Raw genomic sequence first — 14,494 nt, 5'->3', positions numbered from 1 at the left:
AAATTTTAATTTGGTAGTCACTGATACATACATTTATTAAGAATTTACTAGGAACACTGAAAATGGTATGTAATTTCTTTGGGCCACCAATTCTAATGATACCCCCAAACAATTAACTGTTGTTTGAGTCAGGAGTTAGAAATGTACCACACTCACTAGATGGACTAAGCATCCTTGCAGTGTACAAGACTCCAAGGAAATATATGGTTGTGTTGTTTCAGCTCTTGGGAAGATTCAAGAATTTGACAAAAGAGCACATCCCACAATATCATGATTCTGTTAGCAGCCATCATAACTTTATAAACTTTATTTTATGATGTAATTCATAACCTCAAAAAATAATTTTCATTTTGTCATCAGTGTTCTAATTAAACAAATTTAAACAAATGACTCAATTTATTATTATAATTTTAAAGATTAAACTACTATTGTTCAATAAAATTAATTTTCAGTTTGAGCTATTGTAAAATGAAAGTGAGCCCCTGCCCCCCTCCAGCCCTACCCCCAAAAAATATTGTTAATATGCCACTGTCTAGAATAATAAACAGTTTATTTTCCTTTTGTCCATATGACTGATTTTCATTTGACTGCCCCTTATATTTTCTTGTTCTAACCCAAGAACACTGTAATTTATCCCTCAAACAGTACACACACATGGAAGACAAGGTACAATGTAATTAGCAATACACATGTGGCTGTCATTCTAGCAGACTGGGTGGCCTCTAGTGGCCAAATCAAGCACAAGCTTCATATGTGAACTATGAAGTGGTGCACATTGTAAATCGGTAGTTACAGCAGTCCTCTTCCTTCACTAAGAAGTGAGCACTGTGTTCACATCCATTTCTTCTGTGGTTGATGTACGTTGTTGTGTCATGCAGCACAATGTCACCAGTGTGTAGCGTTGTAAGTGGTGCGAGTGCGGGCAGATGCAACACTCGCCCTCCTGTAAGAGGCCATAGGCCATATAGTAGTACCATTTCCACATCCGATTGCAGCTCCAGGGAAGGAGGTTGCAGTGAAGGTGGTGGAACAGGCAGCACCAGCTGCTATAAAGGCAACAGCAATGGGGGCTGTGACAGTGTGGAAGCTGGAGTCCCCAGTGGCCCCTGACAGCTGAAGGGGGCACCCATAGCAGAGGAGACAGTTGTGAAAACATCATCAGCAGTGGAGAAGTTGATGGCACTGGCCATGCTATGGAGACGACTGGGTGGAAAGGCAATGCAGGGTGGTGGAAGAGCACCCGGTACATAGTCGCCCACGTGAGGTTGACGTGTTGTGACAACTTCCCCTCAACCATAAGGACAACGTAGAGGCTTCAGCCACAGGTACCCTCAATTACTGTCGACACTCATTTTGTCCAGCAGCCACACCCATGAGCCCAAACAGCAGTGCCAGACTGAAAGCAATGCAGCCCCAGTGCCAAGAGATGGCCTGGTGTTTGCTGAAGCAGATGTAGCAGTGCCCAGGGCTGATGATTTGCAACAACTCAGCCTGATTCTTATCACCAAAGGGGATAAACCTATAAGAACTGAGGAACCAGTGAAGAGCTACTTCCAGCAACACACCCAAAATGCATTTTTTCATCTGAGTCTTAAATGTTCATACTAGTCATTCTGCTTCCTCGTTTGATTGAATGTGGAAAGTAGCTGCTGTGACATGGTGAACACTACATTAAAAAAAAAAAAAAAAAATCTTCTGATCTCTGAGATATGAACTGGGGGCTGTTGTCAGAAACTAACGTATACAGAAGACTTTCCATTGCAAAAATATTTGACAAAGCAGAAATTGTTGCCACCATAGAAAGAGGCAGACAATATACCACATATAGAAACTTAGAATAAGCATCAATTATAGCAAGCCAGTAGAAACTCAAATAAGGTCCCACAAAATCTACATGATTTCATTCCCAAGGCTACTGTGGATCTGGTCATGGTGACAAAGAAGCACTGGGATATGCCTGGTGGGTGGCACAGTGTAGACAGGCTGCGACAACTTGCACTATTTCCCAATCAGTGCTCGGCAAAAAACATGTTAGTGTGCTAATGTTTCTGTATGTGACATTCCCCAGTGGTCCACATGTAATAAATGTATAACCTGATACTGAAGGGGGGATGGGGCTACAATTCGAGGAGCTGTGTCCTTTGTAGCTAACATCAGCACTCAGTCCCAAACAGAAAGACATTTCTCAAAGGATCAGAAGCATGATGAGAAGGTTCGTTCAGCTAGCCCTGTTGCACAAAAGAAAGAACTTTACTTAAAACAGGACCCACCGCTACTGTGGCTGCAATTTTAGTGCTAGTAAAAGGAAAACAACCAAAACATTTTGAGTTTCCACATCTAAATGAAAACAAAGTAATTCCTCTCTATCAATCCCTGGATCCCAATCAATCACCAAATATGATAAGGCATAAGCATCTGTATGCTGCATCGTAGTTCAAAAATGTATCTCATAATTGTATCATGACAGGAAAAGACTCTACCACTGCAAGCAATGTGTGAATTTTTTTGGAAAAGATGCTGAAGGGATAAAAAGAGACGCCAGTGGTTTGTGGTCTGTGATCAGATAAAACTTAGACCCACATAGAAAAACGTGAAATTTTTAAGTGCATACACAATCACCAAATCCTCTTTCTCTACATGAGAATGGTACTGTTACACTAAATTTAAGGATTTAGAGGCATATGCAGAAGGGTGTTCAGAACTGTTCACACACTTATGAGCAAGCACGGCACCAAGGCCAAACTGACACATGCCTGTTGCTAAGACAAGGTGCTGACCCAGTGAAAAGGAGGCCGACTGCAGCTTAGATTTCAGCAACCTGAATTTCTGGTCACAAACTGGGGAACTGTGGAATGGGATACCGTTACATAATAATGCATAGTGTGATTGTGCCACAGTAGAAGTGTCTGGTATGAATATGTGGTAGTATGCAATTTTGCCTAAAAATGCCTGTAATTCCTTGATAGATGTGTGGTGTGGCAACACCGCAACAGCATCAGTATGCTGGTGCTATAGTTTCATGGCAGCACATGACACTTCAAAACTCCAATAAGTACTAGACAGTTGAAAAATCTGTGCCTTATCCAAATTGCACTCTAACCATACAGACTGTAAAACAAAAAGAAAGGCACCAGTCACTACTACATCATATAAATAGCTGATGCAGGCTGCAACTGATGCAATAAGTTGCTCTAAAAAGTGTTGAAAAATAGCTGGTGTATTAGCCACACCAAAAGGCAAATACCAGTATTGATAAAGCCAGAGTGGGGTATTGATAACTAGAAGGTGTTTAGATTCCTCATTGAGCAGCAGCTATAAATATGCCTCTGCAATGTCAGTCTTTGAAAAATAATGGCCCCTGATAGATGTTCTAACAGCTCATTAGGGCATCGCAAAGGATAGGTATCAATGAATGACTGTGCATTAATAGTTTTTTAAAAATCACTGCAGGGGCATAATTTACTGGTACGTCTTTTGATTGTCACCAGTGGTACTGACTATTCACTAGAAGAAAGGGATTGAACAACATCAAGGGATTGAAGATGATCTAATTCTGAATTTATTTGATCCCATAAAGTTACCACTACTGAGCAGCACTGGAAAAATGGGGGAGGGCAGACTGTTTCATCATAATATGAGCCTGAAATTCTGTTGCACAACCTAGTCCTGGAGGAAAATTCAGGGCACAGAGCACCTAACCAAAACAAACAGATTTTCAGTGTAAGCATTGTCCACAACAAGGAATGTTAATGAACAAACCACAGACTTTTAAGTCACAGGTGTAGAGAACTGTGGAAGAATGGGAATCTGTTGTTTGTTATAACTCACCAGCCTCTAAGACATTGGAGTCAGAGGGAGAGAACCAAAGTCCACATATGCCTGAGAACTCACCAACATTGCTGCTGCAGCTATGTATATCTGCAATCTCAATGACTTGTTAAACACATGCACTTCAGTGTATACCTTGCCCAGGGCTGATGATTTGCAACAACTCAGCCTGATTCTTATCACCAAAGGGGATAAACCTATAAGAACTGAGGAACCAGTGAAGAGCTACTTCCAGCAACACACCCAAAATTAGATCATCTCCACAGCTTTGAGACACCGTCACTGCTGACACACTGTTCACATCCATGTTCATTTCATCCTCATTCATGTTTGGAAAGGAGTTACATACAGAACCAATGTGTCATTTCTTATATCATCTATTAAACATTGCCCAGTGCTTGGACATGCAGTCCATTCTTGTTGAATGAAGCAGTATGGGCATGAAGACAGCAGAGCATGATGCTGTTGCTGTTGTGACTCAGATTGTTGTTGTCACAAATGCCGATTGCCTTTACAACACTGAGATGTCTGCTGGACTGTTGCAATAGTGTTAACATTCCATTGCAAAATAACTGAAGGCTGGGAGCGGTGAGAGGAACTGATTTCTGGAACTTCGAACCAATCGTCTATCTACCTGCAACCAATGAAACTTTAAACGACTGAGTTATGTTCAATACTTCCATAAGCGTAGGATTTTCACACTGTAGAGCTTGCTCTCAAACTTACCCATCAGGAGCAAAATGTATGATTGCAACACAAACCATTTGATTGGCGTAGGATTCCTGATGAATATTTGTCACAAAATTACAATGATAGCTAAGTCCAAGAAGTTCTGCTGCCCATGCCCTATATGACTGCTTTGGCCACTTTTGGCAGCGACAAACTTCCACAGAAGCAGCAATAATGTGAGAAGGTTTACAGTGCTAAGTAGAAATTACCTCACACATCCGACCAAAAGAAAGACTAGAAGCTTCTTACAATGGATTGAGCTGACATGACAATTAATATCCTTGAGGTGAACTCCATAACAAAAAAAGGGCCTTGCACAAGTCTACGTCTGTTACCCCAAATGCCTGGAAATGTTGCCACAGACTTCTTTGTAAGTGTCCCAGTCTTCTGCTGCATTGTTGTATGCTGGGATTGGTGGCAGATATTTTGTTGGTGGGGTTGCAGGTTGTGCCAATGTACACATTAAACATGAAATAGCAACTGTCAGTGTGTGCTGTTGTTCAAGTAGAGATTTAAGCACTGCCTCTATGGAATAAACTCAAAGGACTAGTGGCTGAAGTGGTACATGTAGAGTTGATAAACAAACCCAAGAATGCTGTAATTTATTGCTCAAACACTACATGAATTAGATAATATACTTTACTCACTTTAATGTTGCAAATGGGAGTGTTTCACTGAACTGCAGTCAATTATCTTCAGTTGCACCTTAACCATAACTTAAACTATAGGCTATTTCTTTGAAAAGGGACATACCTCCATATATGAGAGATACATTGAAGTTGCATGGTTCACGAATGTTATTATCAATGTGGCATGTGTAGTGACCATAATCCTCTACAGTTACTTTTTTGAAAATCAGGAAACTTCCCTTTATAGAGTAATTATCCCTGAAACAAAAAACAAAATACAGTCAGGTAATGTGTTTTGAAAATAATAAGTTACCCAATATGTGACAGTTACCCCTGATATAGTGTTTCAGGAAACAAACCTTCCACACACAAAAGAAATTGGAAAAGAATAACTCGAGAATCATTTTTGCAAAACTGAGTATCTACTAAAAGTAAAATTGTCAGGAAACACCTTAAATCACATTAGACATTTTTCTCATTACTCGATTAGAGAGAGAGAGAGAGAGAGAGAGAGCACATTCAAATATTTCTACAAGTACTACAAAAAATGTAGGTAGGTTTTTTTTCCACTGAACAACTACAGTATCTCCATTATTCAAAATGACTAACTGTTTGTTATTTGTGAATAACTTCAATTTATTTTATGTAATCATTCTAGTAAATTTGTTTATTACCATATTATGGCTTCATTGTTGTCATTGTCATTGTTATTGTACCCTTGAAGAGCTTCTGTATCATCCAAAGAGTTGTCAAAACACTAGAGTAGTTGCTTAACATCATCAACCTTCTTATCACTTACTCTATTTTTTAATCTTGGCAATGGAGCATTGTCGATATCTCTGAAGTTCAACCGAGATTGGAGATCCATAATACACATGTTTTGCTTTGCACACAACACAATTTTTTCCAGGCTTCTGGTACACGAGAACATTTGCTTTGCTTATTTTGAATAGTAACATTTCTAATGACTGTTACTCATGGATTTCATATTTTGAACTTGCCAGTCTCTCTCAAGTAGACCTACCACACAAGTGCCACATTTAGCACATCATGGGACTGTGAAGGCATTGTGATAATCTCTAGTTGTCTCAATTGCTTCTCAGCTGCACTGAATACCACATCAGGAGGCCTATAACTGTGCCCCTGATTGGAAAGTAATGCAGGATTTTCATGAAAACTTTTGAGGCTTCACAAAATCAAAGGAGCATAGCCATCATCACTGAATTTTTATTTTGTGAACCGCTTGAGTCTGACAAAATTCTTAATGTCAGCTTCTGATTTTTTACTTTTTGATGTCTCTTTTCCAAATTTATTAAAAAGTCATAAAATAGAAGCAGTTAGATTGGCTTCATGTGACATTTGTGTTTTGAGCTGTGTAAAATGGTAAGTGTCTTGCTTTTCTCCATTTACTTCCATTATGGTACAATTATATAACCAGGTATGTCATGAATAAAATGTTTCCCAAACAGACAGTTTGGAAGGGATTGGTTCTGCTGGCAATGATAACATCCACTGAAGGTATCTGTTTCTTTTAGTTTAAGAATTTCATGGAATTTTGAGGCCTGTAATGTGTTCATATGTAATTTTTTTATCTGGTTCTTTGGCAGTTTTAATTTTTAACATAAATTCTGCACAAACAGAGTACATGTCAGAATTAGGATTGCAAAAAGATACGTTAAAAACATTTGTAAAAGATATTTATGTAATTGGAAAGGGAGCACTTTAGGTGAACTGCTTTGATATGATCTGCACAGAACCAATTCCACATTTTCTTTGTATTTAATGCTGAACACAAGTAGGACCATGAGCATTTCCTTCTTGAGTAATGACTCTCCCATCAGTGGTATTTTACAAAATATATTGTAATGACTTCTGTCATCTCCTCATCTCCTTTACTTGTTCTTTTTCCTCCTCTTTCTTCTTTCAGCATTTCACCAAGGAGGTATTTTCAAGCTATATTTCTTATTCTGGCATCTAGTACCCACACAACCATCATAAATGTGGCAGCAAAAACTTGAATCTCCTCTCCAATTATTTTTGCTATTAAATAGCTTAAGGTAATATATCTTTTGTGTTTTGCCTTATCATCTGGAACAGTTCATCTTTAAGATTCAGCAATCTTAATACATTTCAGAAGAAATATATCTTACTTTATTTTATCATTAAAGTAATTCCTGTGCTGAGATTCTGACATGTCATTTTGCAAAAGCATTGCTGTCAGACAACAACACTGTTTGGGGCTTTTTTTATGCCTATCAGACCATGAGTACAGGCTAAATCAGGTTGATGAGTGTATCGAATATTTCTCTTTCATCTGCTTGGTTTGTCATTCTCTCCTTCTCCTCTTACACCCAAGAGGTACTTTTTGAATGAGAGATGAACAATCTGCTTCACTTGTAGATTCTGAATCCATATAAAATACACTCCTGGAAATTGAAATAAGAACACCACGAATTCATTGTCCCAGGAAGGGGAAACTTTATTGACACATTCCTGGGGTCAGATACATCACATGATCACACTGACAGAACCACAGGCACATAGACACAGGCAACAGAGCATGCACAATGTCGGCACTAGTACAGTGTATATCCACCTTTCGCAGCAATGCAGGCTGCTATTCTCCCATGGAGACGATCGTAGAGATGCTGGATGTAGTCCTGTGGAACGGCTTGCCATGCCATTTCCACCTGGCGCCTCATTTGGACCAGCGTTCGTGCTGGACGTGCAGACCGCGTGAGACGACGCTTCATCCAGTCCCAAACATGCTTAATGGGGGACAGATCCGGAGATCTTGCTGGCCAGGGTAGTTGACTTACACCTTCTAGAGCACGTTGGGTGGCACGGGATACATGCGGACGTGCATTGTCCTGTTGGAACAGCAAGTTCCCTTGCCGGTCTAGGAATGGTAGAACGATGGGTTCGATGACGGTTTGGATGTACCGTGCACTATTCAGTGTCCCCTCGACGATCACCAGTGGTTTACGGCCAGTGTAGGAGATCGCTCCCCACACCATGATGCCGGGTGTTGGCCCTGTGTGCCTCGGTCGTATGCAGTCCTGATTGTGGCGCTCACCTGCACGGCGCCAAACACACATACAACCATCATTGGCACCAAGGCAGAAGCGACTCTCATCGCTGAAGACGACACGTCTCCATTCGTCCCTCCATTCACGCCTGTCGCGACACCACTGGAGGCGGGCTGCACGATGTTGGGGCGTGGGCGGAAGACGGCCTAACGGTGTGCGGGACCGTAGCCCAGCTTCATGGAGACGGTTGCGAATGGTCCTCGCCGATACCCCAGGAGCAACAGTGTCCCTAATTTGCTGGGAAGTGGCGGTGCGGTCCCCTACGGCACTGCGTAGGATCCTACGGTCTTGGCGTGCATCCGTGCATCGCTGCGGTCCGGTCCCAGGTCGACGGGCACGTGCACCTTCCGCCGACCACTGGCGACAACATCGATGTACTGTGGAGACCTCACGCCCCACGTGTTGAGCAATTCGGCGGTACGTCCACCCGGCCTCCCGCATGCCCACTATACGCCCTCGCTCAAAGTCCGTCAACTGCACATACGGTTCACGTCCACGCTGTCGCGGCATGCTACCAGTGTTAAAGACTGCGATGGAGCTCCGTATGCCACAGCAAACTGGCTGACACTGACGGCGGCGGTGCACAAATGCTGCGCAGCTAGCGCCATTCGACGGCCAACACCGCGGTTCCTGGTGTGTCCGCTGTGCCGTGCGTGTGATCATTGCTTGTACAGCCCTCTCGCAGTGTCTGGAACAAGTATGGTGGGTCTGACACACCGGTGTCAATGTGTTCTTTTTTCCATTTCCAGGAGTGTAATTACTAGACAATAATAATATATCAGTCTCTTTGCTTTAGACCACACTGAAATGCACAGACCCCCAAGTAGCATAATCATTGAGGTTTATAAAATTTTAATAAAGGAAGTAACTTAATTTTTCTGTATTAACATATAAAATTTATACTTGTGTTTGGTGTTTAGTCTTTGAAGAACAAGCAAATTCTAAACTTGTGCCTTTGTCAAGCAAGAAAATCACCCAATAGCAATATTTTGCCATTGTTGAACAGTTACACACATTGTTGTCAATAGAAGAATTATAAACATGGAAAAGCATGATAAATTTTGCTTTAGAATGGATGCAAAACAGAAAGTTATGTAGGTGTTAAGTTTTGGAAAATTTCTCTTTCAATAGATGTCAAATATTGTAAAAATTTGCAATATTTCATATGTGTTTAATGCCGTACATGTTAGGTTTCATTAAATTTCACAAGTGCAAATCAATTCCTCTTGTTTTAAAAATATGTGAATTCATATTTAACTCAAAAGTGAAAATTTTGTAGATGTTCAGTTTTGAAAAAATGGTCCTCAATTTAAAAGGAACCATAAAAAGTATTCTGATTAATTTTCCATTTATTTGCCAATGGCTCTTAAAATAAGTACCATGTAACTTACAGAGACAATATGGCTGGCTAGTACTTATCTTCATGGAGCAAAATTCTGTTGACAGACACCTTAACAGTAGAAAACACATTTTCCTAGATTTTGAACTAGGAGACCCAGAGCTCACAAATATAAAGTATTCTCAATTGAATTCTCCTGATTTGAAATACCTACATCTACATATATACTCCAGAAGCCACTGTACGGTGCATGACAGAGGGTACCATGTACCATTACTGCTCATTTCCTTTCCTGCTCCACTCACAAATAGAGCAAGGGAATAACAACTGTCTACATGCCTCCATACGAGCCCCAGTTTCTCTCATCTTAACTTTGTGCTCTTTGTTAGAAATGTATCTTGGTGGCAACAGAATTGTTCTGCAGTCAACTTCAAATGCTGGTTCTCTAAAGCAAATCTCACTAACTTTTTTCTTTTCTTGTCCTTTTCTCCTTTTTCCTGTCCTTGCCTTTTTCCCTGTATTTAAGAAAAACCATAGTATAATGTAATTAATGACTGCATAACATATTGTAATTCAACTTTAAGAGAAAGGGAAGAGTGACGTATTTGCACAAAAAGGAAAAGATGGCAGCTGGGCTTTTAAACACTCATTCATCTTTGAGCTGAGTGTGGTGGCATAGCAAGGAGGATGAAGTAATGTGAAAAGACTGGAAGACTTCATAGACTATGGAGAATGAGGAGAGAGATGCAAGATGTAGAAATGCAAGAAAAGTTCTCAATAAGTAAATAGAGGTAGGGGTCATTTTACAAATAGTAAAAGAGAGATTATGAGGAGGAAATAAATACCAGCTAAAGAAAAGAACAGAGAGACTGAATTGTAATGAGACTGATTTATCTTTGGGCCCATAAAATTGCCTTTAAATTGTAAACAGTGGTAATATACCTAGAGATTTCTCATTGTACCCACTACAATTCGCAAATTTCAAATTATTTGCAAGTTTAGATATACAAAATTTCTCATGCAAGTTTGATTGGTGTACATTTTTATTTAAGAAAAATATGTAAATTTTTAAAATTTTAACATATCAAAGATAAATGATGGTAGACCAGTAATAATGTCCCTAAAGAAATTAATTCACTTAAGAGTCCACAGGTACAAATAGTATCAAATTCATTTACAAATTCTGCAAAACATGTTCAGTTTAAAATTAAAGCCATGTTGTCAAAATGTATGCAGTCAGGATTGTGAAATTTTTACAAGTATAATGAGAGACTGTTCAAGCCTCATCACATCAGTCTACGAGAATTCCCAATGATAAAATTCATTCTGCTGTTGGAATATTGTCCATGCTGAACTCAACAATCTGGCATTAAACTGAGAATTTTTCATTCAAACAGAAAGGATCTTATAAAGAAGGGAAGCTGTCTCTTCAAAATCAGCTGATAGAAGTACCAGAAGATACAGTGCCTCAAATTGGAAATAACAGGTCCTTTCAGTATTAAAGAAAATACCTAACAGGTGATAATTCTGTACTGTTGCCACCAGTAGAGTGATGTTATGATGAGTAATTCTCCTGGGTGACACTGGCAGTGATTAAGGTGTTGCTTACTATCTCAAAGACAGAAACAAACAAAATTGCATTTTATCATTCCTTTGAGGCACTATGATAACCAGAAAGGCATGTACAGTCCGTTACCAATTTTGAGCAGAGTTATAGCACATAATCTTTCATGAATTTTGGAACAGAGCAAAGAGGTTTTTTTCTGCTCCGATGAAGTGGCACAGCATGGTGTAATGCATTTTACTGTGACAAGGTACCATGTCACGTATGGTAGACAATGTTGAATACAGCTCTTACATGGAGATGGGAGAGTTGTGTGGTTCCTCACTGTTGCAACTATAACTCCAACTGTTTACTTTGTTGATAGTTCTGTGCAGGGCTGTCTTTAACATGTTGGAGGCCCTGGGCATATTAGGATAATGGGGCCCCTATGACCTCGACAGAGCACTATTTTTTATCAGAATAGACAAAGAAAGTAGATAAGCAAGGTTCTAGATGTATTTTTATTTCTTTGCAGTCATATTAAATGAATAGATAATATAATATAACCCACAAAAGTAACTCTTTTAGCACGCAGATGATGCTGTAATTTACCATCTAGTAAAATCATCAGACGATCAATTGCAATTACAAAATGATCTAGAGAGAATTTCTGCAAAAAGTGGCAATTATCACTAAACAAAGAAAAGTGCGAGGTCATCCAGATGGGTACTAAAAGAAATCCGATAAATTTTGGGTATATGATAAATCACACAAACCTAAGGGCTGTCAATTCGACTAAATACCTAGGAATTACAATTACGAGCAACTTAAATTGGAAAGACCGCATAGATATTATTGTGGGGAAGGCGAAACAAAGACTGCACTTTGTTGGCAGAACACTTAGAAGATGTGACAAACCCACTAAAGAGACAGCCTACATTACACTTGTCCGTCCTCTGCTGGAATATTGCTGCGCGGTATGGGATCCTTACCAGGTAGGATTGACGGAGGACATCGAAAAAGTGTAAAGAAGTGCAGTTCGTTTCATGTTATCACACAACAGGGGTGAAAGTGTCACTCATATGATAGGCGACATGAGGTGGCAGACACTGAAACAAAGGCGGTTTTCTTTGCGGCGAGATCCATTTATGAAATTTCAATCACCAACTTTCTCTTCTGAATGTGTAAATATTTTGTTGACACCCACCTATGAAGGGAGAAATGATCATCATAATAAAATAAGAGAAACCAGAGCTCGAATGGAAAGATTTAGGTGTTCCTTTTTCCCACGTGTCATTCGAGAGTGGAATGGTAGAGAAGTAGTATGAAAATGGTTTGATGAACCCTCTGCCAGGCACTTAAGTGTGAATTGCAGAGTAACCATGTAGATGTAGATGTATATGTAGATGTAGATGTAGATGAATAATGAAGTACACAATACTGTATGTATAATTTTCTTTGAATAAGTGGCATGAATAAGATAAAACTTGTAGTGCTTTTTCTGCATGGAATACATTAGAGAAGATTCTGGAGCAAATTGTGCTTGCTATGTTAGGTTCCACTGTACACTTATTCTTGTGGACAGGTTGCACACAGTTATCACTTTTGTGATTTCCGGGAGCAGGCATGACACAAATGTTTGCTTGTTTACTCACTTGACAGGGACCCTCACAGAGGTGTCAGCACGTTCACAGTCAAGTGCTGACTTTCACATAAATTTTACACAGTTACTTGCTGGATGCAGACTGAGTATTTTGGGTGAGGTCTGACTATTTAAAGACTGGTGTAGGCACAAACTGTTACTTTGGTAACTATGTCATCATTCGAGGAACTGCTAGGTAGGCTTTTGCTACTCAAGATGGTCTATAAGTATTGATAAAAATTTGGTTTGTGGTCCAGGAATTTAGGAAGTTTGTGGAAGCATGTTATGAATTGGTACTGGGAGTACCCTATTTACAAGTACAAGAGCCATATTGAAAATTATGGTAAATTGTGCAAAGTTCTTAGTTAGTGGCTTCATCAATTAATAAAGTATGTCGCCTTGTGCACAAAAATTAGGTCAACAAAAATATAACAGAAAAACTCAGACTCTAACAAGAACAGAGGCAAAATTTGTAATGGAAAATCTAACTACTTCTGCACATGACCATTAATTATTTCATAAGTGAATTACTTTCACAGAATTTGAACTATTACTGATATCAGTATCTCAGAATGCTAGTCTTCATAACGAGTGGTGTCACCAAGTCCATAAATATGTAGTAGCTAACATGATATTTGCTAACTCATACTGATGTAAAAAGTTCAATTATCCTTACCTTTTGATTAGCATCACTTTAAGAAAATTCAACCTAGATAACATTTTGAAACTTTCACGCATATGCCACATATAAATTATGTAACTGTTTCCAGGTAGGACAGAGACCAGAGAGAAAAAAATAGTTATTATGAGGATTTAAAATCGTAACAGATGGAGTAATTCCAACTTAATATGTCTCAAGACCTCAGAAGTCATTTACATGAGGCCAGTACTGAAAACATACATAGCATTCTTATCTAACTGCTATGTACTCCATCCATTATCACTATATGATCCATGTTTGTGAAGCCTTCAAACAATTGGTCTACATGCTGTAATATCTGACTGAGCCTTGTACTACATTTGTGTCACCCCATAAACAAAATGGAGACATACCTCTGAACATCTGAAATCACTACATCTCTCACACTCTTAACAAAGTGAAGTGGCTGATCAGCTAGTGCCCAGTACACATGAGCTGTTTTTGCTACTTCTCCACACCCTAGAAATAAAAAAGGGAAACGAAAATAGTATACTGTCATAGCAATTAAATGTGATAAAAGAAAATATAATTTATCCAACAAAAAGAAAATCTTGTTCTCACAGTACACAAACAAAAGTTTTACACAGAAAGAGACAGATGAATTTCCTGGTAATAGTAAATATATATAGATAATTTACTCACCAACCATGGCTTCACAGTAAAACTGGGCAGACTCTCCAGGCAGGGCATATTGATTGGTTGGATAGTGCGTTATCATGGGGCGTCTTGAGGTACAGTTCATATCTAAGCCACAAGAAAGTTAAAGCGCAATTTAGTGCTACACAGCAACATTTAAAATGGTAATATTAATAGTAACAATGGAGACAGTAACTAACATTCAAATATATTGCCTAAACAGTCAAAGCTGAACAACTGTAGGCTCTGAACACCAGCACCACCCCCACCACCACCACCAACACCAACATTAATAACTACTGTACAAGCTCTGTTTGCTTGCAGATGCCTCATGAGGCACTCCACCTAGCCTCCAATAA

General features: G+C 39.4%; 1 protein-coding gene across 3 annotated transcripts in view; it reads right to left on the bottom strand.

Moving 5' to 3' along the window:
- Positions 1–14,494, bottom strand: part of LOC126161895 (X-linked interleukin-1 receptor accessory protein-like 2) — a 125,040-nt gene that overhangs the window by 36,225 nt on the left and 74,321 nt on the right. For all 3 annotated transcript variants that reach the window (XM_049918041.1, XM_049918042.1, XM_049918043.1), the window contains exons 3-5: positions 14,142–14,243; positions 13,853–13,958; positions 5,311–5,444 (exon numbers count right to left, since the gene is read on the bottom strand). In XM_049918041.1, the coding sequence (XP_049773998.1) occupies positions 5,311–5,444; positions 13,853–13,958; positions 14,142–14,243 (342 nt within the window). The remainder of the gene's footprint in view (positions 1–5,310; positions 5,445–13,852; positions 13,959–14,141; positions 14,244–14,494) is intronic.

The sequence above is a fragment of the Schistocerca cancellata genome, chromosome 2 (genome assembly GCF_023864275.1).
Source record: "Schistocerca cancellata isolate TAMUIC-IGC-003103 chromosome 2, iqSchCanc2.1, whole genome shotgun sequence".
Taxonomy (NCBI): Eukaryota; Metazoa; Arthropoda; class Insecta; order Orthoptera; family Acrididae; genus Schistocerca; species Schistocerca cancellata.
The sequence above is the reverse complement of the archived record's forward strand: the minus strand, read 5'-3'. Positions and strand labels throughout refer to the sequence as shown.